The 27,672-nt window shown below is 43.5% G+C and overlaps 2 protein-coding genes across 5 annotated transcripts in view; one reads left to right on the top strand and one right to left on the bottom strand.

The window, feature by feature from the left end:
- LOC139644376 (exocyst complex component 4-like) overlaps positions 1 to 809 on the bottom strand; it is a gene marked incomplete at its 3' end in the record, with an annotated part of 99,460 nt that extends 98,651 nt beyond the window's left edge. Inside the window, exon 1 of the mRNA XM_071519739.1 lies at positions 707 to 809. Within this exon, the coding sequence (XP_071375840.1) occupies positions 707 to 786 (80 nt within the window). The remainder of the gene's footprint in view (positions 1 to 706) is intronic.
- A 7,215-nt stretch (positions 810 to 8,024) lies between these two features.
- chchd3a (coiled-coil-helix-coiled-coil-helix domain containing 3a) overlaps positions 8,025 to 27,672 on the top strand; it is an 83,083-nt gene continuing 63,435 nt past the window's right edge. For 2 of the 4 annotated variants that reach the window (XM_071519740.1, XM_071519741.1), the window contains exons 1-3: positions 8,025 to 8,247; positions 9,102 to 10,092; positions 25,456 to 25,549. In XM_071519740.1, the coding sequence (XP_071375841.1) occupies positions 8,167 to 8,247; positions 9,102 to 10,092; positions 25,456 to 25,549 (1,166 nt within the window). In that variant the 5' untranslated portion in view covers positions 8,025 to 8,166. The remainder of the gene's footprint in view (positions 8,248 to 9,101; positions 10,093 to 25,455; positions 25,550 to 27,672) is intronic. The other 2 variants (XM_071519742.1, XM_071519744.1) reach the window with 2 other exon arrangements.

Below are 27,672 nucleotides of genomic sequence, written 5' to 3' on the forward strand. Positions count from 1 at the left end.
ACAGAAATTGTACTTGTCAATTAAGATTTAAAATAGAATTAATAGAATTACATAAGTGTCTATAGTGTAGGTAGGGTGATAGCTAGGTAGGGTGATAACCACAATGTGGATTTCTCATCCTGATTCCCATTGTGCTGTATGTCTAGAATGAGCAGTAAATGAAATAATGGTGAAGCAGTACTGAAATTAAACTATTACTATTAGGAATTCCCTTAAGGACCCCTGGAAGTCCCTGGACCCGACTTTGGGAACCACTATCTAACGTTACATCATTAAAATATCTGCAAAGCTCCGTTTTCCTCCCAGCAGCAGGGTTTTAAGTAAGGAAAGTAAGGAAGGTAAGAAAGGCTACTGAGACTGATGAATGACAGACAGCTGTCAAATCCGTTAGGCTAACTAGCGTTAGCTAGCTAGTTAGCTTGATAACAGTCATTGGTGACCTTTTTCTTCCCCTTCGACACTAAATAAAAGTGCTGTCACTATTAGGTGATGTCTAACACTAAACACAACAGGAAAACAAACTGTAAACTTGCGTGCTGTCTAATTTCTTCAATATCATTCACAATACAGGAAGGATGTAACATTAGCTTTAGCATAAGAGCTAGCTGGCAAGCCATACCTGCGAGCAAACATAAGCCCGGAAAAACAGCTGTCAAAAGTCTCACCGTCGCCATTAACTCTATACAATGAATGTGACAACTCTTACCTTATGACAGAGATTAGCAGACCAGAAGGGTCTTTGCTTTTGTTAACAGCACTCCTGTATCTCCCTGTCTCAGCTGCCATTTTTCCAGCTGCTGCACCCAAACAGGAAGACAAACGCGCGAGGGCACAGAGGGGGCTGCTGGGAGTTGTAGTTCAATCAGAATAAGACTCACGACAGAAACGGAGTGGAGTTCCAAGGGGATGGACCAATAATGTTCAGCACTGTCACAACTAGTTTGTCATATGGCAAAAGAGGCATAAATGACAGATGTGCAAAAAAACAACTAGGTTGATAAATAGCCTGAACTATGTTAGATGTGTATTTTAGCAGGGTACAGTTAAGTCTCTGATCAGTGATATGCAGGTGTTGACAAAAACAATGCAATTATAGATAAACTACACAGTGCCAGAGGAAGTTTGAATTCATACAAACTTCATAAAGATAGTGTATTATGACAAATTACTCCATGGTACACAGTCAGTCTGTTGTGCATGATGTCAAGGATTTTTAACCTGGACTTGTTGATCCGAGTCACCACTGAGGATGGTGGTGGTGATGATGATGATTATTAAGATGATGAGGAGGAGAAGAACATGATGTTGGGGTGGATGATTAACATTATGATTAAGGGCTTGATAATCAGAGTTATTGATAAAGGCGAGAGTGGAGGTGGTGATGATGATGCTGATGATGATGATGATGATGATATTTACAAAATTGGACATTTCATACATATGAATACAATTGATTTCAAATATTGCTATTCTACAGGAATAGTTTGTATACAGTAGAAATGCTGTGATAGGAAAACCACACTGTTTCACTGTAACGCTTTCAATCCGATCCTCGTGAGACTGATAAAAGAAAGGTTGAGCAGAGAAGAAAGGAGAGAGACAGTGTGTGTCAGCGAGTTAATGGCCTCCCCCATTTAGAACATATAGTGCTGCATTTGGCGGAGCTCTCCTGCGCTGTATCTCTGACAATCTCTGCTGTACCAAAGAGAATGGGAGAGGGCATTGATTTTGGACCGAAGGGGTCGATTCCCAGCAGCCTGGGTCCTGATTGATGCGCCGGTGGACTGACGAGATAACATTGTGGGCGATCTTTGTGTCCCCTCCAAAAAAAGAAACAATCACTGTGTCGTGCAGGAGCCACTTTTTTCTTTTGAATGCGCCTAGCTTCCCAGGGCCAAGTTTAATTTTGAAGTTCTTATCACCTTGCCCTGCAGCAAATGTCCCATCAGTCCAGCTAATCTACTGGGCTTCCTCTCTCCAATAACACAGTACCAAGGTTATTTCTTTCAGCTGGATGTGTGTTTGGACACTAAATGATTGCTTTGACTGACTGACCTGTGTGTGTGGGTAAAAGACAAGGGCAATACGGTCTGAGTAGGACTTGCCTTTATGATCTATTAATGTATAGATCTAAATGCAAATGATGCACCTTTGGTGCTTAGGGATGATGATTTAATGGATACCTCTGACTCCATTACTCCATGTCCTTCATCTCATTTGCAATAAAGGAAATTAAGAATATATAGTGTTGATATATGCTGACATGTATTTCAGGTGGACTACCCACTTTCCTTAAAAACATGAACAAGTGTTTCCTCTTCCACTGAAAAGGCTCACTTTGAATAATGGAGCAGCCACCTTGCCAAAAACAACTTAATTTGTTTAAGCTTCAGTAGATAGTTACAGTATCTAGCTCTTGGAGAAACAGTGGATTAAACTGGATTACAATAAGAGGAGCTCTGTATTTTCAAAAGCATATATTTAAGAAGCTGCTTCCACGCAAATATGGTTCCAGTGTTCCTATGCTTATGGTAGTCATGGGAATATATTTTGCTATGAGTTTTGGATTCTCATAATTTATGATTATAGCTATAATAATTACTGTAGTTGAACTGAGTTAGACGGCAAATGCCACAGAAAAATAAGAAGGTTATGTAAATATAGTGTATTTTTTCCCTCTCCAATTATATCCAATGGATACAAAAACAAAATGTCATCAATTGGTGATTAAATTAAGGCAAAAATACTTGTTTCCATAGAAATATGTGTGAGGGAAACAGCATGACATTGTATCTATTATATTCCTCTGCATTTTTCACATCATCTTGAATTGAATGAACAAAATTGACTTAAATGACTTGTATATAATGGTCATATCTCCAACAGACTTAATCACATAGACCCACCCACATTAAGATACCTCAAACTCACATCTCATAATTTAGGGGTTTCATCCCAAAATGCTATATTTTCCATTTTGAGAAAGAAATGTTTGACTGACATTTCACTTAAGTAGAGGACTCCGTTTGCAGAAATGCAAGAGAGTGATGGGATTTGAAGAAAATTTAAGGATCCCAGAGGGGAAATCAAGTCAAAAATCAGCAGATCAAGACTAGGCTATAGATAGAGATTGCAAAAAGTAGACAGCAGCGATAAATAAGGTTAAGAGGATAAGCAGTGTCCTTAGCTTGCCAACAGGAATTTTACAGGTACAAGGATATCACCAGCTACCCAATTCAGTCCAGTGCAAGGGCATGCTGGGTGTGCAAAATAAAATGTGCTAATGTGCATCTACATTTCAGACACACAGATGGAGCAACATATGACCAGAATGTGACCAAGTAAAAAGGAAACTGTGCAAGCTAGTGTTTTCTCCCTTTATGCACATATTCAGTCATTGTAGGGAAAATTACAGTTACAATCAGAAAACCAAGCAGCGTAATCACTCAGTGTCACAACAGTCATCATGAGTAAGTTATAGCAATGATCCTGTTTACTATTATAATGCTGTCATAAACAACAAGCTGGGCTCCTTTTCACCATCTACTGTTCAATCACTTCTCTATTCTATAAGCACTGTACACAATAGAGCCTGAGGCTTTCCAGAGAGCGCCCAGAGGGCATTGCTGCACATGGTAATGCTTTATTATGTAATCTGCTCACAATACACAGCCATGTAGAGGTAAGAGATTCCCCTTGGGAAAATATCATTCCCACTGTTTACAAGAATTGTTATTGACGTGGCCTCATTGAAAACATTTGAATGCCTATTATAACAGAGAACCAGCAAAAAAGGATAAATAAAACCTTAGAATGCACACGTGTTGTGGTGCGGTGTGTCGTGGTGTGTGTGTGTGTGTGTGTGTGTGTGTGTGTGTGTGTGTGTGTGTTTGAATGTACAAAAATCTGCGAGTACAATCAATGCCAAATAAAATTGACAATGCCTTTGTCCCTTTTTCATGTGGACCTTCCTTCTCACTTATGCAACATGAATATCAAATTCAGACCTGCTGGTGCACAAGGCTGCGAGGGCATCTGCACCCCCATCTCTCCAGGCCATGGTCCATCCCCGCAGGCCTGGTCATCCCTCCAGCCGGTCCAAACTTTTCTACCTTCTGTCTCCACGGTGTTGGAGTAACCTTCCGCCTTCAGTCACAACAGCAGAGTCAACCCCCATCTTGTGTTGTGGGCTGAAATCTTTTTCAGAAGTACCTCATGTCACCTTCTCCCCTCTGAATGATATCCTCTAACTCCCTCTAAAATCCCCTCTACCTCTCTCCCCAGCTTTGTTTTCTTAGGACTTATACTTCATATCTTTCAGAATAAACCCCTTGCCCTGTTCTCAGCTTTTTTTCACTGTATGTACAGAAGTATAATCATAGATATCTACTTCTTCTTTTTTTTCATTTTTGCCTAGTTTAAAGTCAAAAGGTTACTATTCAAAAAAAGATCACCTAAACTTTGGAACAATCGATTTGAGGAACAAACTTTGTAAGACACAGCAAACAACTATACAGTATATACACCTATATATTCAAAAACGTACCAAACACTTATATTGGTGTAGTTATGCAATATTAGTAGGCATTTTTTAATCTGTCTAGGTGTTCAATGTGAGATTTTGTTGAGTGGGCCTCAGTGAGCCAGCTCTATCAGTTGTAGCTTTGACTTTTATTTGATGATGTACTTAGTGGTCATCGACCTGTTGAGTGAACTTTCAGTGATGTTATTATTTTTATGTGGGCACATAGCAGTGTGTTATTTCTGTTCTCTTGAGCAGGTCTAAATGTAGCCAGCACTGCACTTCTTCCCTTTATTACAGCAGAATGATAAAATTAATCTAAAAAGGATCAGGTTTTATTAAGTTTCACAGAACTGCATTCCGTAGTTTTTGAATAAGATTTACATTTTTGTTCAAAGACCAAAATGTTTTTCTATATAAAAAAAAATCCATTATTTTAGTAACTCATTTTCAATTTGTCTTTGCAATATTGATTTCAAGAACAGGGCTACAGTATATGATCTACAAAAAGTTGTGACTGTGAGTCCTCTGTGTATATGAAATTTCTCAACAACATTACACAGTACCCCAATGAATTCTTTAAAAGGCTTTTATTGATTTATTTTTGCAGAGCACGGCAAACATACACAATGTACACCAGTCTTTGCCTGCAAAACAGAAAAATCAGCAGAAAAAAGCATTAAGATTGAGTGTATTATGGAATTGTGTGTATAATATATCAAGTTTACAGGATGATTCTTATGAATTGTCATTTTTCACCACTAACCTTCGGACCTTCTCTTTGCGAGGCATATTAAATTTTCAGCTGCACTTTTTTGTCCTGCAAGGCTGCATGAGTTTCTGAAAATGCATAAGGCAGAGAAAAAAAAAACTGGAACGTTATGATAACATGAAACATTTTACTGATCTAAAAATTTGAATTTGAAATGACTAGGCTTGAGTAATAACTGGTTTACTGATTATTTGATAAAAACCCATGCTCAAATAGAATAATGTAGTTGGAATCAAAGAGCAACCCTGAGCCTACTTCACATTTCTACAAACTTCCAGCCATCATCATTGCCCTTCAAAGGATGTTTTCTTTTCTTTTCTTTTCTTTTGTTATCATTATGTGATGCTTTTTGAGTTTTGAGGACATTCTATTCTTTGTCTGCTTTTCAAATGTTTTGTCAGAACACTTGTCATACATCAGCTATTCCAGTTGAGTGTGGTTTATCAAACCAATTGGCTGTGATAATTGACAAGGATGGAATGATGCCGGGGTTGGGGATTTAGTCAACAAACCAGGTAGCTCATTGTCCTTGGGAGAAGGCCTCATCATATCTGTTTTACATTTCCTCGGCACCCTTGCACACAAAAAAGTCCCCATCTGCTCCCTGGGGAATCAGGATTTTGTGTATCATAGCCCAGAGGGATGAATGCCCCCCTACTGGTCCTCCAAAGCCACCAACAGCACCTTCTAATCTGCCTCGCTCCAAACACAAACAGTGTAATGCAGAGGATGTGTGCTGGCTTTAGACTTCCTTTTTATATCCCTCCATTCCCTTTTCCTTTTCCAGATTGTCATCTTCTTCTTCAGTGTGTGTCTGCCGTTTTCACCCCATATATACAGTATGTAGATTTATGGTGTCTTCTTCTCAAATCCGTCAGATTAGCTGGATCTGTCCATAGCAACACCACTCAAGTTCATCTTCCATTTCGATACCCCAGTCTTCCTCTGCCATCATTTCTGATGATTCTTCTGCTGAGGTGTCACCAGTGTTTGTCCATTCATCTTTTCTGACATCAGTGAGAATGGATAACAACTCTTAGACCCCATTCTTATCTTCTACCGACCTGGAGAAGGTCATCCATGCCTTTATCTTCTCTCGTTTAGATTACTGCAGCTCCCTCTACCTCAGTCAACAGTCCCTCTCATGCCTCCAGCTCACACAGAATGCACTACCAGGGTTTTAACAGAGACCACATTACTCCAATCCTTGCTTCCCTTCACTGGTTACCTGTCACTTATAGTACTGACTTCAAGATTTTACTGATAATTTTTAAAGCTTGTTTAGGTCCCTAGCTACATCGCAGACCTTTTACCCCCATATGAGCCAGAACGCATCGGGCAGAGCTCTTCTGGATGTTCCTCAGTAGACTGAAAACAAAAGGTGACCGGGCATTTGCCATTAAAGCCCCTACACTGTGGAATGGCCTGCCCGGGGAAATTAGGCTAATAAAGTCAGTGTCTTCTTTTAAATCACTTCTCAAGACACACTTTTAGAGACTGGCCTGTATCTAACTGTTTCTCTTGTTTTTAATCTTGTGTTGTTGCCCTTATTGTTTGTTCTGTTCTGTTTTATTTCCCTCACTCTCTGTAAAACACTTTGTAAACTCTGTTTTTTGAAAAGTGCTATATAAATAAAGTTTATTATATTATGTTATTATAGACACAGCACTGTATTGATATTCTTCCCACAAGTCATTGTCCTTCATATAGCTGAGTATTTCCTGAACTGGGAATTCCTCACTCGCAGCAACTTGTTCATTGTTAATTTTTTGACCATCACCAACAGAATGAGCAGTTTCGTTTTCATTTTCCATGACAAGTGTCTCTGAGTGTTGCTGTTCCATTTCTGAAACTGCCTGCAGCCTCTCATTATCCCATTCTGCAACTTCAGAGTGAGTCTCAGGATATTGGACCAATTCTGAAGCTTCCTGCTCCCAACCTGGATTCCAAAAATATCCAGATATGTTCAGAAACTACACAGGAAACAGAACCAAAATTCAGAAACCAAATTCAAATATCATTTCAGCAAGTGCCACACATATTGTAGACAGTGTTTCCAAATTCATATCATCACAATTATGAGTGCAGTTTCATGTGAGAGATGACAAATTTATTCTTTGGATATATGCCTGTGCTTATGCTATGCATGAATGCTCAGAGTTTAAATATTGTGAGGAGCATGTATTCTTCCATGTGCTAAACCTAATAAGTATGGCGAAAAACAATAAAAAAAAAACTAAAAAAAAAAACTATAGCGATCCTATAATATATTTTAGGGTTTTGTACAAATGTCACATGAGTATAGGAATATTATAGGAAATAATTATGGTGATACTGTAGAAGATAGAAAATACCATTACGTATAATAATGTCACTACTGAATTCTACAAACACACTATTAGTGTCTATAAGAATATTACAATGATTATGATAATGATTTCTCATTTGGGCTATTCAGAAGTCTACTGCATGTTCTCAGTCTTGATCATTGAGGCACCTCGCATACACATCGTATCGAAAATTTTAAAATGATTAAATAATAATAAAACAAATCTGTAATGGGTATATTAGGAAAAACTGAGACACTGATCTAAGTGGTGTCCCATTAATTATTATTTCTGCTTCTTGTAGCGAACCCCTTAACCAATGAAAAACGCTGATGAAAAGCCGGGTTGCGCTTTCCTCCAATCAGCTCTCACTTTCTTCGCTTACGTCATGCTAAGGAAGTGTTACCGTACGTAGGCAGAGGCGTGCGGCCCCAGCCACCTGCCACTGACTTGAAAACAAATAAACTTTACAAAAACACAAGTGGATGCCAGTAGTTCACATTGCATGTAAATAATTGTCGCTTTTGACAGCCTGCGGACTGACAATGGGAGCGAACAACAGTACCCGCCGCGTATCATTTGAGTCAGATGAGAACGACAATATAACGGTTGTGAAGGGCATACGGGTGAGTGACAGTGTACAAACACTGCTTAGTGTTGAGTAAACAAATGTTACACGACTGCATTGAAGTAGTATTATTTAACATAATTGTGTATTGGCAGCGATTAATGTTATGTGGTATATGGCTAGCAAGCAGCTATGCTAACTGACTTGCTAGCAGACTCTTGGCTACCGGTGTTTGTTGTTATCTCTTTATTCAATGGAACTTCACAGAGTATATAAATGAACAACACCTGGTAGCCAGGGAGTTTATGACATTCAGACAGCTACACAAAAGCGTTTGTTTTGTACAGAGATTGAAATGTCCAAGTGGGTTTTCTGTCATTAGAAGGAGTGGAATGTTGACGTTGACGTCATCAGCCTCATGCCCTGCCCACTGTCATTCAATGAATGAATGAACTTGACCTGAACAGGGTAGGACAGGGCAAAGCAATCTTTGTTATATACTTTGGAAGTTTTCATATAATCATGAAAACTTGTGAATTGATATTATGAATGAACATGGTTTTATTTTGTGGGATCTTTCACAAGTCCCTGCATGCTAAAGTTAAATATAGGTTGAGAGGCTTTAGTCGATCACATAAGACTTGGGTTGGCTCTGTCTATTATAAAGCACTCAGTTGGCCAGTCAATCCAGTCAGGCTAAAGTTGTCTTCCTACTCATGTGGTGTAATCCCCTCTCATGCCAATGCAGTTACAGTATGTTTGTATTGTTTGTCTAAACAGCCTCAAAACAAAGCTCAGTCTTCCCCTGTTGGTGGTGTTTTTTTAAAAACAATATATAGTTTTCCATAGGAACATTCAACAACTTAAATCAATCTTACTCTTAATCTTTCTTCCTCTCTCCCTCATTTGCAGCTTTCGGAGAATGTCATCAACCGCATGAGGGAACCTGTAGTTCCCCCGCAGCCCCAGTCACTCCCACATGCCGCCACTCCTCCTCCACCTCCCCCTGTGGCTAGCCTCACTCCCTCTCCTCTCCTGAGGCCAGTGCCTCCCCCCTTTGACCTGGTCACCTCCTTGCCTCCTCCTCCTCTTGTTGAGCCCATTGTACCTCCAGCACCTCCTCCAACACCTCCATCTGCTACGGAGACGGTGGTTGCACCTGCACCACCTCCTCCTCAACCTCCCAGGGAACAGGTAGCAGCGCCCACCATCGCTGACATGGTGGTCCCAACCGCACCACCCCCAGCTGCTGCTAATGCTGTTGCTGCTCCTGCTTTTGAGCCTGTGGCAACACCTCCTCCTCCTCCTCCTGCTGTTGTTGAGCCGGTAACTTTGCCTACACCTCTCCCTCCTCCTCCTCCTTCTCCTGCTCCCATTGAACCCTTGGCTCCTGCTCCCTCCCCTGCTCCAGTTTTGGTGGAATCCATAACTTTGCTTGCTCCTCCTCCCCTTGTAATCGAACCTCCTCCTCCCATAAATGAATCCATTGCTCCCTCTCCTCCTGTAATTGAACCCATTGCTCCTCCACATGTGATTGAACCCATTGCTCCTCTCCCTGTAATTGAACCCATGCCACCTCCTCCTGCTGTCATGATTGAACCCATCATTGCTCCCCCGCTTCCTGAAATGGAGCTCATCTCCTCCTCTCCTGCCGACAAGCCTGCCACCCTCTTGCCACCGCCTCTCCAGCCTCCAATGGACGCTTTGTTCCCGCAGCCTGCTGAGCCAATCGCTGCTCCTCCCCTGGCTGAGTTTATTGCTCCTTGTGAACCAGTTGCACCTCCTCCTCAGCCCCCGGTGGAACCAGTATCTCCTATTGCTGTCCCTGAGCCAGTGGCAGTCCCGGAGCCATTGGCAGTCCCCGAGTCGTTTGCAGTCCCGCCACCTCCTGCTGCACCAGCTGGTGAGTTGTATTCCAATACGCTGATTCCAGTGTCACATTTTATAAACACCCAGAACATATTTGATTTGCAACTGATTGAAACTGTGGTAAAGGGGAATATTACTTGATTTATTGCTTCATATGTTTTTGTGGAATACAATGTTAAAGGTCCCATATTCTACACTTTCCAGTGTTTTATTTTATGTCTTGGGGTCCATTAAAAGCTGTTTGTGTGGTGTCATGTACCAAAAACAATCTCAGTCCATTTTTACATCATTCATTTTCCAGCATCTCTCTGAGCCAAGAACAGGCTGTTTCTGTTGCTGTGTCTTTAAGGCTCATTAATATTCATGACCCTCTGTTCTGATTGGCTAACCGTTTCAAGAGTGAAACATGAGACAGCGGCAGCTACAGGTAGGGAAAACTCTCTGGTAAATTAACAATGGCAGCTGCTCAACTGCTTTGAAAAAACACTTTGTTAGCCTGTTATTTCTTACAGAAATGATAATGAGCGAACATTTGTGACGCCACATATTTATGGAAGTCCAAATGGCTCGTGTTTCACAATGTTTAGATAGCACATCCAACTCCTTTATAATGAAAGAGGCAAGGGAAATCCCGTTTTCCACAATATGGGACCTTTAATTCAGATGTTACTCCAGTGGATACCTCAGTTGATGTTTAGGAACTAAACATCAACTGAACTAAAAACAAGATGACCAAGGTCCCACATCTGGGGCAGCTTTACACAGAACAAATAGGCCCTGATTTTTGTGGACTAACTGAATGTTTTTCGAGTTCATACATAATAATGCTAACAGCTTGAAACCAGAAAATTGTTCCCTTACCCCCAGATAATTACTCTGGGTGCTTTCACTGATACTATTTGCAACTTTCCACTTAATTCTCATTGGGGCTGTGCATTAGTGTGACATCGGAGGGGGTAGGACAAACTTCTCTCTTGTTTCTGTTAACAAGGGACAGGAGAGAATGTTCATGAATACAAATTGAAAAAAATAAATTGTCCTTGCAAATGGAAGGGACATTTGAATACTGAAGTTATATGGGATCCCTCTTCAGTAGCATGGTTAATTAGAAGGCAAAAGTTATGAGGGAATGAACTGTCCGAGGATTTACTCTAAGTCCAGCTATATATTGAATTTTAATGATGTTTATTGTGTGGGTGTTTACTTTAAGCCACCTTAAGCTTTTCGTCTACAACTTTTCTCGCAGATTTTAATTAGTCTACATTCTCAAAATGGGCCTCACAGTAGCCCTGGTCATATTATGATTCATTGCCATTGCCCAACTGTTACTGGAATGATTAATTCTTTCTTGTAATAACGTTAATGAATTGATGCTGTAATTAGTGGCCATCCATTCTGGCTCATCACTGTGGGGCTCAGGTTGTCATGATAACCCCTCTTCTTCCTGCAGTTTGTGAGGGCACTCAAAGTCCTGCCGCTGACCTCAGCAGTATTTTCCCCTCATTTTTTGTGGTAGTATGGACTTTTTTTAAGACTGTTTTTATAGCTTTTCCTCTTTTATAATAGTTATGGTCATACTTCAATCTTTAAACTCAAATTTATGGACCTGTGTTAACCCTAACCCTGGAATTTCAGAACAATGTGTGGCGATGTGTGACCTGTCAAATATTTTAAAGTTAACACATTTGGCAGAGTAAACTTTATCATTCCGAATAATTTCAGTATCAAATTCCATTGATATTGCTGAGTTGATGGAGTTCTATTGTTTTGGTAGAAAACATTTTTTTGCACCAATTGTTGACAGTGCCAATGGAGGGGAGGCGCTGATGTGAAGTTAATGAAAATACTACATATCCCCCCTGGCTATGCATGGGGATGACATTCTCCAGTCAGAAAACACACACACACTCACACACTCACACACTCACACTATATTTATTCTCTCTCTCTCTCTCTCTCTCTCTCTCTCTCTCTCTCTCTCTTAAAGTAAAGTTTTGGCCTTATACTGTGCCTACTGTGTGGGCGCCCCCTCTCTCTTGACGTATCAGGCAGAGGACATTTGAATGTTACCTGTTCATTAGACAGTAGAGGATGGGGCGTGGGCACAGGTTCTTCACAGGGTGACATCCAGGGTGTGGGCAGGCTTCTCCATCCTTGACGGTGCTCAATCGGTAAGGTAATTAAAAAAGGCCAACTTATGCCACGCCACGCTGACTCTGGTGATTAAAACGACACCTCCGCAGTTTCACACAACAAACCACCAGGTCTCATTAAGAGAAGGAGGTGGTGGGTGGGTGTGTGTGTGTGTGTGTGTGTATGTACGTGCATGTGCAACCAGGTCCTCAACTTAAAATCTTACCCAGCAAACCCCAACCACTTATCAACAGTTTCCATTTGGCCATAGGCTTTCTCTGATATGAGACTGAATTCTGTATGTGAGCCACTTGCCTTTTTGTTTGAGAACATTGGTAATACAATTGGACACTCAATAGCATTTATTCATGTGAATTAAACAAAAAACACTTTTTGTAAATGTGTGTTTTCCATTAGCTTCGAGGCCACTCTGAGAATGGTCTTTCATTTCTCTCCCCGTTGAATAAAATGATTCCTCCATTGTTCATGTTAATTGGTTTTCAGATTAAAAGATAAATACTACAATATCTCACTTAATTTTGTATCAGGTGTGGAGTGTGTTGAGTGCAACTATTATGAGAAATTGCCAGCCGCTTTCACAGCATTGGCCTAAATTTTTAATAATGCACTTTAGGGTTTTCAAAAAAGATTAGTGGTCTACTTTTCCTTCCTCTATTAGTGGTCAGTTATGGATGTTAGCCCTAAATTCTGAATTGGAAGGCAGGACGGTGTCATTGCTGCCGTGTCTTTCCATTCCTTTACAGGGAATTTACAGATTAGAAACACTGAAGGAAATGTGAGAAGAGGCACAGCTCTTTCTAAGTTTTTTCCAAGGTTTGTTACACATTGCTACATATTTTCTCACTGGGACAGATGTCACCACAATTGGAAGTATTTTTTAAACCACAATTACCATTGAAGTGTTTGAGGCTGACTCCTTGCTGTTATTGGCCCTTGTATTCATCACACAACAGACATGTGGGTTGACATTTACTCAGGTATTTTGAATGCACTCTCCTTGCAAGGTCACCTCACTTTGCTTAATACGTACCAAGCTCACCAACCGCTGTGAAGGAGAGGAAAAAAGTCAACTTGCACCATTGATCCAGCCTGCTCATTTTAAAGAAGAAAAAAACCCCCACAACGGTATGAGGGTGAATCTCGTTAAAAAGTTGCAAAGTTCAGCCCAATCCTGAAAGGTTGTGACCTTAATGAGGCGGACATTGATTATGTGTGCCCACGAGAGGTGGGTATCGAGTGAGGCTCTCAGCGGGCTGGCTGTCTCTAAATCATGCCCTGAGTCAGTGTGTGTGCTGATTACACCACAGTCAAGGTTGAGCCTCCTACACCTTCTCCAATGTGCTATAAATATTCATATGCCAGAGCCCACACACTGCGCTGGACTAATAGCCTGCTTAAAGATGTCTCCCAGGTGCACCAGAGAGAGGAAAAAGGGGAGAGACAAAGGAAAATACTAGGAGAGATGTGAGTGAGTGTGTGTGTGTAAATGTGAGTGTGAAACATGGTAACATATCACTACCCTTTTGAAATTGACTACCCTTGTCATTTTGTGAAAACGTGAAACGATCAGTTATTCCATAACGTGAGATTGAATTACAGGAAAGAGGGCGAATAAAAGAGACGTGGGGGAAAAAAAGTCAGAAATGGCACCTGCCTGCCAGGGCTGGAAGCTTGCTCTTGGCGCTTTTCTTTTTTCCCCATTTGAACGTGGTGAAAGGTGTGCGGGGACTCGACTAAGCGCGAGCCAGGAGCGTGAGGAAGTGGTAATGTTACAGATTATGCCCTCCGTGCGGGTCCTGGGGTTAATGAAACTTCTGATGAGAAACGCAATTTGCCTCCGTCTATTATCTCCACCGTCCGCCAATAGCCTCTCCTCTGCCTCCTCCTCCTCCTCCTCTATGGGTTTTTCCACAGGGTTTAGCGATTGGAGGAAAAGGAAAGGAGGGGGACACGTCTAAAAAGATGATGAGTTTTTAATCTCTTTAACATTTACATGTCCTACTCAGGATTGACACGGGCTCTGTCGATCTGGAATTGTCTCTGACCCCAACCAGCTTCCCTCAAGGACCCCAGACAGTGTTTATCATATCAGAACCTGTTCTCCGGCTGACCGTGCGGGCCCGCTAGCTATCTGAAGCCTCTCTCCGCGGGGCTGGAGAGGACGTGGTGATGAATGAGGAGTTGCTCAGATTTGCCTAGACGTTTAAAACTTGACTTTTTACTGGTCGATATGTAGCGCTGTGCTACAGGCTACAAGTTCTCAATGCGATTGTAAGAGGTTTTAAGTATCACGGCTGGTATGATAGCCAGATGCAAAAAATACCAGCCTTACCTGTTGGAAAAAGTTGTCAATCATTATGACAAGGCTTGACCTCTGACCTGTGGTGCCAGTTACTACTGTAAGAGAGTTGGGGCTTTTGTTGACCAGTACACTTATTATTTATTACTCTGCACATCTTTGGAATAGACAATAAATTGCTAAAGAGATTTTGCGATATTGTATTATTTTACAGTTGCTAGATTCATAGTGGCCTAAAGCAAAATCACTGTTTGCACTTATTGACACAAGTTTCATCATGGCAAAACGTGACATCTACCTGTCAGCCTTGTTGTTGGGAGTTGGAAGAAATGCTTGGTTTAACCTAAAGGGGACTTAAGGGTATGTTTTTCTTGGCCTCCAGTAGACTGTTATTTCACTGCTATCTCATATGTAGATAACAGTCACATTTACACATTTTTGTTTCTACTTCTACAGCATTGTCTTTGGAGTCATAGAAAGCTCATACCATGTCATTTTATGGTTGCATGTTTTCCTGATGCAAAAATAGCATTCTTATTTCTTCCTTGACACACGCCTCCTTATGGCAGGACGTATGTCAGGATGTCTTATCTCGTCTCGTCTTATGTCGTCTTCCTGCCGTAGCCTTTAACAGAGCTGTAATTAGACTCTCCTCTGCAACGAGATCAATGGTGCTTCCGACTGCTGTCAAACATGATGGATATTAGTTCCTCATGCTCTGTTTGGACAGTAGGTGACAGCAGTCTCTCTCTCAGAGGTTATACTATGCAGCAAAAAAGTTGTCAGCTGTCAATCACCTCCTCTCTCTGCACCAGTGTTTCTTCTGAGCCCCTGTCATACTAAACCTCCCTCCTCCTGACGCTCACTCATTCTCTCTACTGTGTTGAATCTGTTGTATTATGTACCGTCTGCAGAGTGGGTCGTCAGGCTGAATGTTGCTGTTGTGTGCTGTTTGGTGGCTATAGAGTAGAGAAAGAAGCTATGGATAGAGATTTTACGAGTAGGAAGAAGAAAACACAATGAAGAGGGATGCAGAGAAAATGAGGAGAGGGTTTATTTTAATTTTATGTATTTAACCAGGAAGGTCAATTGAGGACAAATTACTATACACAATATGGACCTGACATGGCCTCTGAAGGAGCTGAAGGAAGACAGGTATGACACAAGGTAGTGTTGGGCCACGCCATAAGGTGAAGCAAAAGAAAACTAATTAAAACAATAGGGCCAACATCTGTGGCCTAACAAGAAAACCAAAAGCCTTAACTCTAGCCCACCCGCTGGGCTTGATTTCAAACAAAGGAAAAGCAGCGCCAAAAATTCCAACTGGCCCTGAAGTTCACACCTAGGTGTGAACTGGCTGGAATTTAAACTCTGGTCTCCCATTGGACGAGACTCGGGCGAACCCCCGGGATCCCCCATGACGTCACGGATGATATAAATTCCAGGAGCTACCTTTCCACATGGCCCCTTCTTGCGACTACGTTGCTATACAAGGTGGTACATTTTAACGTTCGAACTGTTCTTTTTGTTTAAGCCAAGGCACAGTCTTCAACTCGCTGGACGAGCCCAGACTGTTTAGTGTTCGCCATAACACTATTTGGATCCAGAAGGATTAGATTAGCTGTTTGTGTATCCGGCAATCTAACTCCTTGCGCGCATCTGTATGAGTAACCAGTGCGCGCAGCCGACCTGCAGAAGTGGACTGGAAGAGACTACAGCTGAGGACACTCCTTCCCTCCAAGAAGATAACGTAAGGATACGTTAATCCACCAAGTCGACTCCTGGCTAGAATCCTTCGCTGCCTACGAGGAAAGCCATCTGACCGTCGCTCCATACGAGGAGGAATAACGGTCTCGCCGCGCCGACCCGCCTGGAGAACCCCACCGGCTCGACCCGACGAAAACACACACCAAATCACTCGAGAGTGATTTTCCCAAGTAAGAGGCTTTGGTTCTGGGCAGAGACTAGTATAGGTGTGTTATTAAAGCTTTACTGATCAGAAGCTACTGTTGTGCGTATTGGGAAGCGCATTGGACCGCCGTGTCCATATTATGCTGTGAAACCTATCATTAAGCTTGCTGCTTGATTTGATTGTAACGTTTGAAGCTGAATGTGTGCCATTGCATGTCACTGGACTTGCAATTGTGTTTATCGCCACGTAGAGAGCCAATATATTGCATTTTACTAGCTCAAAGACCAGTAACCCGGTGTACTACTTCCCAGTTGTACCCCGAGTTTCTGTGCGGTAGAAGGCTATTATTGGTGCTTTAGACGGCGAGTGCTCCCCTCTATTCTTGCTCTTTCTCTCTCTCTCTTACTAACACACACACACCTGAGGAGTAGATGGCGTTGGTTTTAGCCGCCTAATTCCAACCCCATCTTGATTCCAAAACTCCTCTTTGTTCAAACTGTGCGGTCACGTCCGCCATCTTGAACTCTCGCGAGACGTCCCACCCACGTGGTCACGTCCGCCATCTTTCTCTCTCTCTCTCTCTCTCTTCTCCCTTACACACACACACATACAACTCCCTACATGCCATTATACTGTTTATGTCTTTTATGCTTGCTAGTTTAGATCCATAGTTGTAGTTGTGTAATAGTAGTTGATTGACTGAAGTATTATTGATTATTAATTAATATTGCTAAAGTAAATAAACGCTGTTATACCTTTAAAGAGAAGTTGTCTGTGATTTCTTATGCATATGTGTTGTGGTAACTGCTGGTTGTGAGGGCCTGTGTACGAATTCACCCTTCACTGTTCACTCATAAATGTACGGTGGTACTCAAACACTGTAATTTGGGGGTGAACAGCCATTTTGAGACTGACTTAAAGGTACGGTTATTGGTCCCTGATTCCAGGGTGGTGCCCCGTTCTATTGACTCCCGTCAATAATTTTATGAATAATTAATAATTTCATAATTATTAATTACTAATTGCTAATAACCAAACCTGCCCCTATCAAAGCCCAACAAATGGTGCCCCGTGTGAGGTCTTCTAATACCAGCATTATTACATATTTATGCATAATAATCCAGAATTTTGAATTTTAAATTTTAAAATTTTTGAAATTTTGATTTTTGAAAATTTATTTTTTGGTGACTTGCCAAGCATATAGTCAGTTGTGGTTTGTGAGTTGCTTCAGTGTGTACTTGTGGTTAGTAATTATTGACAAATAGCAAATTGTCAGACTGTTTGAGCTTGAGTTGGAGATCCCCTATATCCCCTAACCTAGCTGTTACTCAACAGAGCTACTGAGGTCACCTCATTAACATCCTAATAGGATAGATAGCAAAGAGTAATTAGCTTTAACACCTCAGCTTGCAAACCACAGGTCTAAAGCCTCTCCCCTGTGTGTTTGTTTGATCTCACAGCAACACTCCTTGTCCTAACAAGAGAGTGGGCTACCAAACGTGTTATCAGAAAAGATAACAATGAGTAGCCAAGACCCCTCCGCGTCTGGAGCTGCAGCTCCCCGGGAGGTAGACGATCCAGAATTACTGGATGCCGTCGCCGGTCTTATTTCCCTCACCCTTGAGGAAAGGAACAACCTCAAGAGCTATACGCTCAGCGAGTGTGAGGATGAGCTGGAGGAGTTAATAGATTATATTAACCATCCAACAGCGAGGTCACCCCCGCTCACCAAGCCGGAAGTGCTTGGGCGGATAAACCTCCTGTGCCAGCGTAAAATGCAGCTACAAGCTGTAGCATATGAAGAAATGTTTGCCCACCTAAGGCAAGACTACGATTCCGCACAGCTGTCCATCCGCCGCCTGCGTCAGGAAGCCGAAGACGCTAAATCGGAGACCTCTCGGATGAGGAGGCACTGTAAAGGACTAGTCGAGCAGCTCCAGGCTGCCCAACGGCCAGCAGAGACCAGAAGCGAAGAACTTCAGGTTGGTACACATGCTGACGCCCCTGGTCAGGAAACACCTGTCACCAGCTCTAATTCCCCAACAGGTTCTTTCTTCGACCCACGTGGTACAAAAAGAAACCAAGACGGCACAGCCGAAATCAGCCAGCTGCGTCAAGAACTCCATGCTGTTCAAAGACAAGTAATGGCCCTGACCCAACGGCTTGAAAGTGGCCACTTAGACAGCTATAGAGCACCTCCACCAGCAAGCCGCCAGGTGGAACTAAGCGCCACACCCTCCTGGGACGTACACCGGCCCAGCCCCCGTCGCGCGGGTACGCACCTCGACCAGACTCCTTCCCCACCGCGAAGGGGGGAGGAACGCACTCAACTCCTGAGTGGACGAAGTGCTTTAGAGCCCCTGTCCACCAGTGAGCCTTACGTGTCATGTCGTTTGCGGCCGTGCCTCGACCAGACTCCTTCCCCACCGCGAAGGGGGGAGGAACGCACTCAACTCCTGAGTGGACGAAGTGGTTTTGAGCCCATGTCCACCAGCGAGCCTTACGCGCCACGCTTTTTGCGACAGTGCATCAACCGGACCCCTTCCCCACCGAGAAGGGGGGAAGGATGCACTCAACCCCTGAGTGGACAAAGTGGTTTTGAGCCCTTGTCCACCAGTGAGTATTACGTGTCACGTAGTTCGCGACCACGCCGGGATCAAACTCCATCTCCTCCGCGGAAGGAGGAGGAGGAGTACATGCGACTACCAAGTGACCGAAGAGGCTTTGAGTCCTTGTCCACCAGTGAGCCTTACATGTCACGTAGCTCGCGACCGCGCTGGGATCGAACTCCATCCCCTCCACGGAAGGAGGAGAAGTACATGCGCCGTTCGCGCCCACACCGTGACCGAACTCCATCTCCCCCCAGAAAGGGAAGAGTCAGCACTCATCGCTATAGCGACCTGAGCGACTCCGGAATTTCAGACGACTCAGACGGTCGACGGCCGTTCCGAGAACCAGAACCACGCGTCCGTCTGATTGAGTCCCTAGCAAGGGACATAGAGAGATTCGACCCAACCAATCGGGAGTCGAATGTGGACGACTACCTCAGAGAGGTCGAACGCTGCCTCTTTGAACTGCCGCACGCCACAACGCGCGAGAAACTTAGGTTGGTGTGGAAAACCACGGCCAGGAGTGTCCATGCATTCATGGAGACACTCTTACCCAGGACTCGAGACCACTACTCGACCCTCTGTCGGGCCCTACGGGAGGAATACTCACCGTACACCGACTCAGCCTCCGCCACCCTTGGTGCTTTCAACATCCTGCAGAAGAAGCAGGAACCACCAAGGGAATACTACCGACGTCTGAGAGCCGCGTATTTCCAAGGGCGCAGTGCCCCGGGAATGGAGGAGGAACCGGCTTTTAAGTCCTTGTTCCTACACAACCTCCACGACAGCGTGCGCCATGACGTCACCATGCACTGCAGGGTGAACGACCTCACTATGCAGGCGATCCGGAGGTATGCACAGTTGTCATGGGAGACGCGTGTGCGCCCAGTCAGAAAGTATGACGATGATGCCAGAGTCCTGGCGGTCCAGGTCTCAGAAGTTCCCGACTTAGCGCTTGAAGGCAACGAAGTGCCTCGCCCTAAGGAAACCGCAAAAACTGCCCCCCAGGGGCGCCGTCCGCCTCGCCAACAGAGTGAGCGACAGGACAAACGGGAAGAGAACCAACGACCACAAAGACAGTTTGGACACAGACAACAAAACTCCTACCAACAAAAGGTTAGCTTTGGGAAGCACTCCCCACAAGGAGGTAAGTATCATGGTAAGAATGAAGGTAGAAAACCCCAGTCCCCTAGACGAGATAACTCGATGCAGGAATTGGAGAGTTTGCTCAGGAGATGCTTAACAGAGACGGCGAGACAGCTTGAGACATCCTGTCAACCGTCAGCGCCGCCGGACCCCCCCAAGGGGCCCGACGACGGAGCCTCCTCCTTCAATAAGAACCATTACAGGGCGTGTGTAGGTAGTTAGAGATTTGATGCAGGATCTCACTAGGGAAGTAAGCTCCTCAGTCAACAGTCTGAGTGGTGGAAGAATTCCACCCTATCTGGCCTCCCTAGACCTTGCTGAACAAATCCTAAAATCAGCTACTACCAATGCTGTGCAGCCCTTACAGGTACATCTGGCATATAGCCTTGGCAATGCAATTCCTATTTTCATAGACCTTAGGAACTTAGAGATAGGATTGGACTCCCTCATATTCGTGTCACCACGATTCACACACCAGTCTGAAAACATCACACTGACCAGCTCCAATCCAAGGAGTAGGCCTAATAACTATTAACCACCTTTCCCTTTTCCTTTTCCTCCCCTTTCTTGAAATTCTTTAATAGGGATCAAAAGCAGCAAAAGATTGTGTTGGGGTTAATACATTGCTTACCCAAAATGTGGATGCCTGTGCTTGATGTGTTTTGTTTATTGTAGTTTAAGAAAATAGAAACTCTGCCCAGACGTTGCCTCACTGTCTGCCCAGACACCAGAGCCCTCTGTAAACTTGTGAACTGTATGGACTGTTCCCATTCTTTCCCATCATCAGGAACATATGGACTGCGTAACCCTCAGGATTACCTCACCTATATGAACTGTCCGGCCCTTGAGTTGCTCTAAAGACTGCGGCCAGCACCCCACTCTTCAGACCAAAGGGGGGATGTTGGGCCACGCCATAAGGTGAAGCAAAAGAAAACTAATTAAAACAATAGGGCCAACATCTGTGGCCTAACAAGAAAACCAAAAGCCTTAACTCTAGCCCACCCGCTGGGCTTGATTTCAAACAAAGGAAAAGCAGCGCCAAAAATTCCAACTGGCCCTGAAGTTCACACCTAGGTGTGAACTGGCTGGAATTTAAACTCTGGTCTCCCATTGGACGAGACTCGGGCGAACCCCCGGGATCCCCCATGACGTCACGGATGATATAAATTCCAGGAGCTACCTTTCCACATGGCCCCTTCTTGCGACTACGTTGCTATACAAGGTGGTACATTTTAACGTTCGAACTGTTCTTTTTGTTTAAGCCAAGGCACAGTCTTCAACTCGCTGGACGAGCCCAGACTGTTTAGTGTTCGCCATAACACTATTTGGATCCAGAAGGATTAGATTAGCTGTTTGTGTATCCGGCAATCTAACTCCTTGCGCGCATCTGTATGAGTAACCAGTGCGCGCAGCCGACCTGCAGAAGTGGACTGGAAGAGACTACAGCTGAGGACACTCCTTCCCTCCAAGAAGATAACGTAAGGATACGTTAATCCACCAAGTCGACTCCTGGCTAGAATCCTTCGCTGCCTACGAGGAAAGCCATCTGACCGTCGCTCCATACGAGGAGGAATAACGGTCTCGCCGCGCCGACCCGCCTGGAGAACCCCACCGGCTCGACCCGACGAAAACACACACCAAATCACTCGAGAGTGATTTTCCCAAGTAAGAGGCTTTGGTTCTGGGCAGAGACTAGTATAGGTGTGTTATTAAAGCTTTACTGATCAGAAGCTACTGTTGTGCGTATTGGGAAGCGCATTGGACCGCCGTGTCCATATTATGCTGTGAAACCTATCATTAAGCTTGCTGCTTGATTTGATTGTAACGTTTGAAGCTGAATGTGTGCCATTGCATGTCACTGGACTTGCAATTGTGTTTATCGCCACGTAGAGAGCCAATATATTGCATTTTACTAGCTCAAAGACCAGTAACCCGGTGTACTACTTCCCAGTTGTACCCCGAGTTTCTGTGCGGTAGAAGGCTATTATTGGTGCTTTAGACGGCGAGTGCTCCCCTCTATTCTTGCTCTTTCTCTCTCTCTCTTACTAACACACACACACCTGAGGAGTAGATGGCGTTGGTTTTAGCCGCCTAATTCCAACCCCATCTTGATTCCAAAACTCCTCTTTGTTCAAACTGTGCGGTCACGTCCGCCATCTTGAACTCTCGCGAGACGTCCCACCCACGTGGTCACGTCCGCCATCTTTCTCTCTCTCTCTCTCTCTCTTCTCCCTTACACACACACACATACAACTCCCTACATGCCATTATACTGTTTATGTCTTTTATGCTTGCTAGTTTAGATCCATAGTTGTAGTTGTGTAATAGTAGTTGATTGACTGAAGTATTATTGATTATTAATTAATATTGCTAAAGTAAATAAACGCTGTTATACCTTTAAAGAGAAGTTGTCTGTGATTTCTTATGCATATGTGTTGTGGTAACTGCTGGTTGTGAGGGCCTGTGTACGAATTCACCCTTCACTGTTCACTCATAAATGTACGGTGGTACTCAAACACTGTAATTTGGGGGTGAACAGCCATTTTGAGACTGACTTAAAGGTACGGTTATTGGTCCCTGATTCCAGGGTGGTGCCCCGTTCTATTGACTCCCGTCAATAATTTTATGAATAATTAATAATTTCATAATTATTAATTACTAATTGCTAATAACCAAACCTGCCCCTATCAAAGCCCAACAGTAGAAATGGATAGATGGAGGGAGAGATGCATGTTGATGACCAGAGATTTCACCCCCCTCTTTGACAAGAGTTGCACTACCTGTGGATTTCTCTTGGCTATCAGGCGTGTATCTTTAATTCACCTTTATCAAAATATCAGCAGTCTCTGGAAAAAAAAGACACCTGGAGGCTCCATTACTCCCATCTCCTCTTTGTGATCGGTGCTGAGCCAAGGCTTACACTGATGGATGGTATCAGACCTGGTATTGTCACCATAACAAGCAGCTAGCTTTGGTCTTGAAGATTTCTGGTGAGCAGCACTTAATCTTGCTGCGTCAGTTAGCTCCTAACTTGCACAAAATGTTTATTTAGAGAAATAGCCCATATTGCCTGTTATTATGGAAAAATATTGATTGCTGAATTGAGACTAATAAACAACAACTAACAGGGAGGTGAAGGCTTGGGTTTGGGTGTCACCGAGTCATGTGAGGGTTGATTTTTAGTACGAGGTAACTGCAACATTTGAGCTTCATCAGACAATCAGGCTGGCTGATTCTATGCCAGACTGGTAGTGCAGGAATACCTTGCGACCACAGTGGTAGACTGCCAGTTTAATTGGCACATACCTTCCTCCTACTGAGGAGAGTTTGCCCAGTCACACACACACGCACACACACACGCACACACACACGCACACACACATGCACACGTACATACACAGTCAAGTGTGCTCTAGCCAAGGCCACTTCCTAGGTGAAAACTGATGCCTCCCAATGCCTGTAGGGAAAAAAATCTCTCTCTTTTGCTCCTGTTGCTCTCATCCCTCCATCTCTCTCTCTGTCCTCCATTAGGAGTTGATCTTTATTTTCAGTCTTCACAAGGCCAAAGAGCAGAATACCCCAAAGGCGCTCCAAGGCTTAGACTGGTACAAGCACCAGTCACGAAATACACTCGCTAAAATGGAACAATTTTTCCACTATGAGCCCTTGTGATGAAGAATGTTTTTTTTTTTTTTAACCCACTCACAGGTTTGATATAGATAGAGCTCACCAGGCTTTGACTGTATTTTTTCAGCAGTACTGTGCCAGCAAACCAAGAACACCACCACTGCTGCAAGACAAAATGTCAAATTAAAATAATTTACATTTTAATTTACATTTAGCTATAATATAGCCAAATGTCCATCGAAGAAAGAAGTGTGGTCCTAATGTTTACAAGGAAGGTTTTTATTACCTCCACCAAACTGTTAGTTAGTTTGTAAGATATCTCAAAAACCTAAAACCTCTGAATGGATTTCCATTAAGCACTAGAACCATAGGTTGGACTTAAACAGTAGACTCAAGACTTAAATGACCCCCAAGAGGAACTCCTTCATAAAATCACAGAGTAAACACTGGAACTAGACATGACACTGTAGCATAAAAGGCAGTTTTGCTGTAGGATTTGGAGGATTTCTCTCGATGGTGTTTTGCTGGAATATGCCTGCTGGCTATATAGCTACAGCCCGAAGATGATAGGAAAGGAATGTCCATGTACATTTAATATGTCTTATAGATCATCTCATGTAGTTGAAATAGGGTTTGTGCATGTGTGTATATGTGTGTGTGAGAAGGTGTCCTTCACCGGCCTGCTGTTGCCACGTGTTACCAGGTAATAATGGACTTTGACAATAGGGATTATCCCATCTAACTAATGCAGTGGGGGAGTAATCTTGACACAGTCACACACTCCCCCCACCGCTGCAGTGTCGCAGCGCACCGCATGGCTCTTCTGCCTTCAGAGCACGTTTTGGCCCGGTCGCCGGCTGGCTTCTTTACTTTCATGCTTAATTACCTGCCAAGATAGGAGGCTGAAGACATGCAGTCAGACATGTATGACGCCACTGACATGAATATAGGAAGATGAGGGTGGGGGGAGGGCTGATTTGACGATGTGAGTGTGTCTCGTTTGTGTGTGTATTTCTGTTATCTCTGTTTTGGAAGGAAGTTTGTGTGTGTGTGTGTGTGTTTTGTTGCTATGCTTTAATAGCCTAGGTCAATGCTGATGTGCGTTGTCGCCACTCTAGACACTCCCCTCCGCTCTCCCTGTACGCCTCATAAGGCATGGCAGCCTGAGGGCCAAGATTTCTCTCCCACCTCACTACACTCACAGCAAGCGCATAACGCACACACACACACACACACACACACACACTACACAAACACTCCATTACATTTTATGGCTCACAGCAAATGTAACAGCCCAGGCCAAATCACTCCTGCAAAACATCGACTCCCTTTGTATTCATAGCTAAATCATTAAGCTGTAAATGTTCATTTTGAACAACTTCTTTTTTTTTTCTTTTTATGCAGATTTGGTGTGTGGACCTAACACCTGTTGGGAAAACCAGCGTGCCTCTCTCTCTCTCTCGCTCGCTCTCTTGCTCTCTCTCGCTCACTCTCTCTCTCTCTCTCTCTTACCTCGTGGAGAGTATCTCTCTGTATTCAACGTCCACACAACCGCAATATGATGCTCGTCAACAAACAATTTGAAGTGGTTTACTTACAGAAGTCTCTCTCTCTCTCTCTTTCTTTTTCTTTTTCTCTTTCTTTCGCCAGTTGATGAAGAGGCCTTGAGGAAGAAGATCACCGATGAGCTGTATAAAGGCTTGGAGCAGGAGAGGGCCAAGGCAGAGCAAGAGCTGCAAGCCTGGTAAGACACACACACGCTCCTTTTATTGAGGCATGCTGACCCATTAGTAGGCTGTGAACCTGTAGTTCTATAGTATAAAATAGTCATATTTTATTTATAATATTAAATTGTTGTGTTTTGTATTTTCATTTTGTATAAAAATGACACTTCACTTATCAATGTGCGTTGCTGATGTTTTTAATTTATTTTGTTCGGTGCAGCAAAACATTTTATTTATTTATGAGGTTATTCCATTGTTCTGAAGTTGTTTTTTGGAATTGAAATGAAGATCCTTGGGCTTATTGAAAGTCAAAATTTTGGTATTGTGATCGCACACAAACTTTGCTGCTCCCTGTGTGGTGTGCATCTCTCTCTCTCTCTCTCTCTCTCTCTCTCTCTCTCTCCACTCTCTTTCACTCTCTCTCTCTCTCTCTTTATTTCTCTCTATCGTACCTCCCTTCTTTGGATCATGATAGATTGCATCAGGGTACCGCTCCAGTGTCAATTCTAGTTCCAGGGTTTCATTAGAATCCAACGACATTTTCAGATGTGACCATTTTCTGCTTTCATTAATAGTCAAAAAGGTCAGCACCAATCTTTCCGTTCCCCACTGTTTCCAATCTACCTCTCTTCCGAAGCACATCAGCACTTTTTCCTCCCTCTATCTCTCCCTCCTCTCTCCCTCTCTCTTTCTCTCTGGATCAATTAATCATGCCTGAGAAAGGAGGGCGCTATCCTGAGGTAATTTCCTGGGCGCTGAGTGGGCGATCCATTAGCCGGGGCTGATGAAGAATCAGACTCTTCATCTGAAAAGCATCTTCCCATCTCCTCCTCCTCTTCATCTCTCCTCTTCTCTCCTCTCCTCTCCTCTCCTCTTTCACCAAGAAGGAGCAGGTGCACGTACCATAATGTCCGATAAATACATTGCTCCCCCTTTTCTAATAGGTCTGGATGAGCTCCAACAGACTTTGATGAATGAACAACTGTTATTAGTCACTAAACGCACCCCTGTACTGTATGAGGGGGAGGGGGAGGGGGAGGGGGGGTGAAACGCACCCTTTTACATCCAGGAGGAAGTAGTGTTAGGCTAGTGATTAGCCTCGTTTTTGAGGTTCATTCAAGAGGGGAGAAATTAACGAGGGTTTTTGAGAAATGATTTGTCTATTGATTTTTTTTCCATTTGTTTTATTCTTTTGATGTAACTGCTTCCTGCGGCCCACTATTGATGCCTATTCAGAGGAGTAAGTACATCAAAATTACGCCCTCCTCGCAATTAATTCAAATCGTGGCAATGATTGTTCTGGCAGCGCAGGTCTGTGTGAGGGTGGCTTTCAAGCCCTCCATTTGTGTGTCTGCTTGGCGTAGGCTACCTTTTCACTTACAAAGGCTTTAGTGAACATGGAATGGTAAATAAGCAATCGTCAGTTAGCTGTTATCCAGCACTTGTGTATGTGTGTGTGTGTGTGTGTTTATATAATTCATGTGTGCCACTTTGTATGCAGTTTGATTCTTTTCTCTTTTGCTCATTTCTTCCAAACGATTTCATTATGTTTGCGTGCGTGCGTGCGTGCGTGCGTGCGTGCGTGCGTGCGTGCGTGCGTGCGTGCGTGCGTGCGTGCGTGCGTGCGTGCGTGCGTGTGTGTGTGTGTGTGTCCATTTTTCCAGCTAATGGTGAGGCAGGCAGTAAGACAGTCAGTGGGTCATTGTTGTTGATCCAGCAAGTCTCTCTGGTCAGACCCAAAACCCCTAACTTTGACAAATCGCTGTTGATGAAGAAATGTATTGTTTATTGTGCCACTTTATAAAAAAAAAACAAAATGTAAAGCTAGTATCAGCGCTGGGTTGTTGTTTTTTTCCCTCCTTCTTTAAACAGCATTGTTGGCGTGGTCACAGGGGGCGAAAGTGCCGTGTTGCATCTCCCCACAACACCGTTAAGGTAGAGTAGGGGCTTTATTAACCATGAGGCTTTGCTTGGACAGACGTAATCAATATTTCCTTTAATGCTGTCTCTTTCGTTCCGCTAACTTCTCTGGCTTATTGTTTTTTTTTTTTCTTTATATTTTTTTTTTTACAATGTTTGTGTGTTTTGTTGACTTTGAAAGAGCCGTCAGAGGCAGTAGAACAAGGCACTACCAAGTGTTTTA

The sequence above is a fragment of the Centroberyx affinis genome, unplaced genomic scaffold (assembly GCF_046629955.1).
Source record: "Centroberyx affinis isolate AG114_WGS23_722 - 3 ecotype Tasmania unplaced genomic scaffold, CSIRO-AGI_Caff_v1 ptg000729l_1, whole genome shotgun sequence".
NCBI classification, from domain to species: Eukaryota; Metazoa; Chordata; class Actinopteri; order Beryciformes; family Berycidae; genus Centroberyx; species Centroberyx affinis.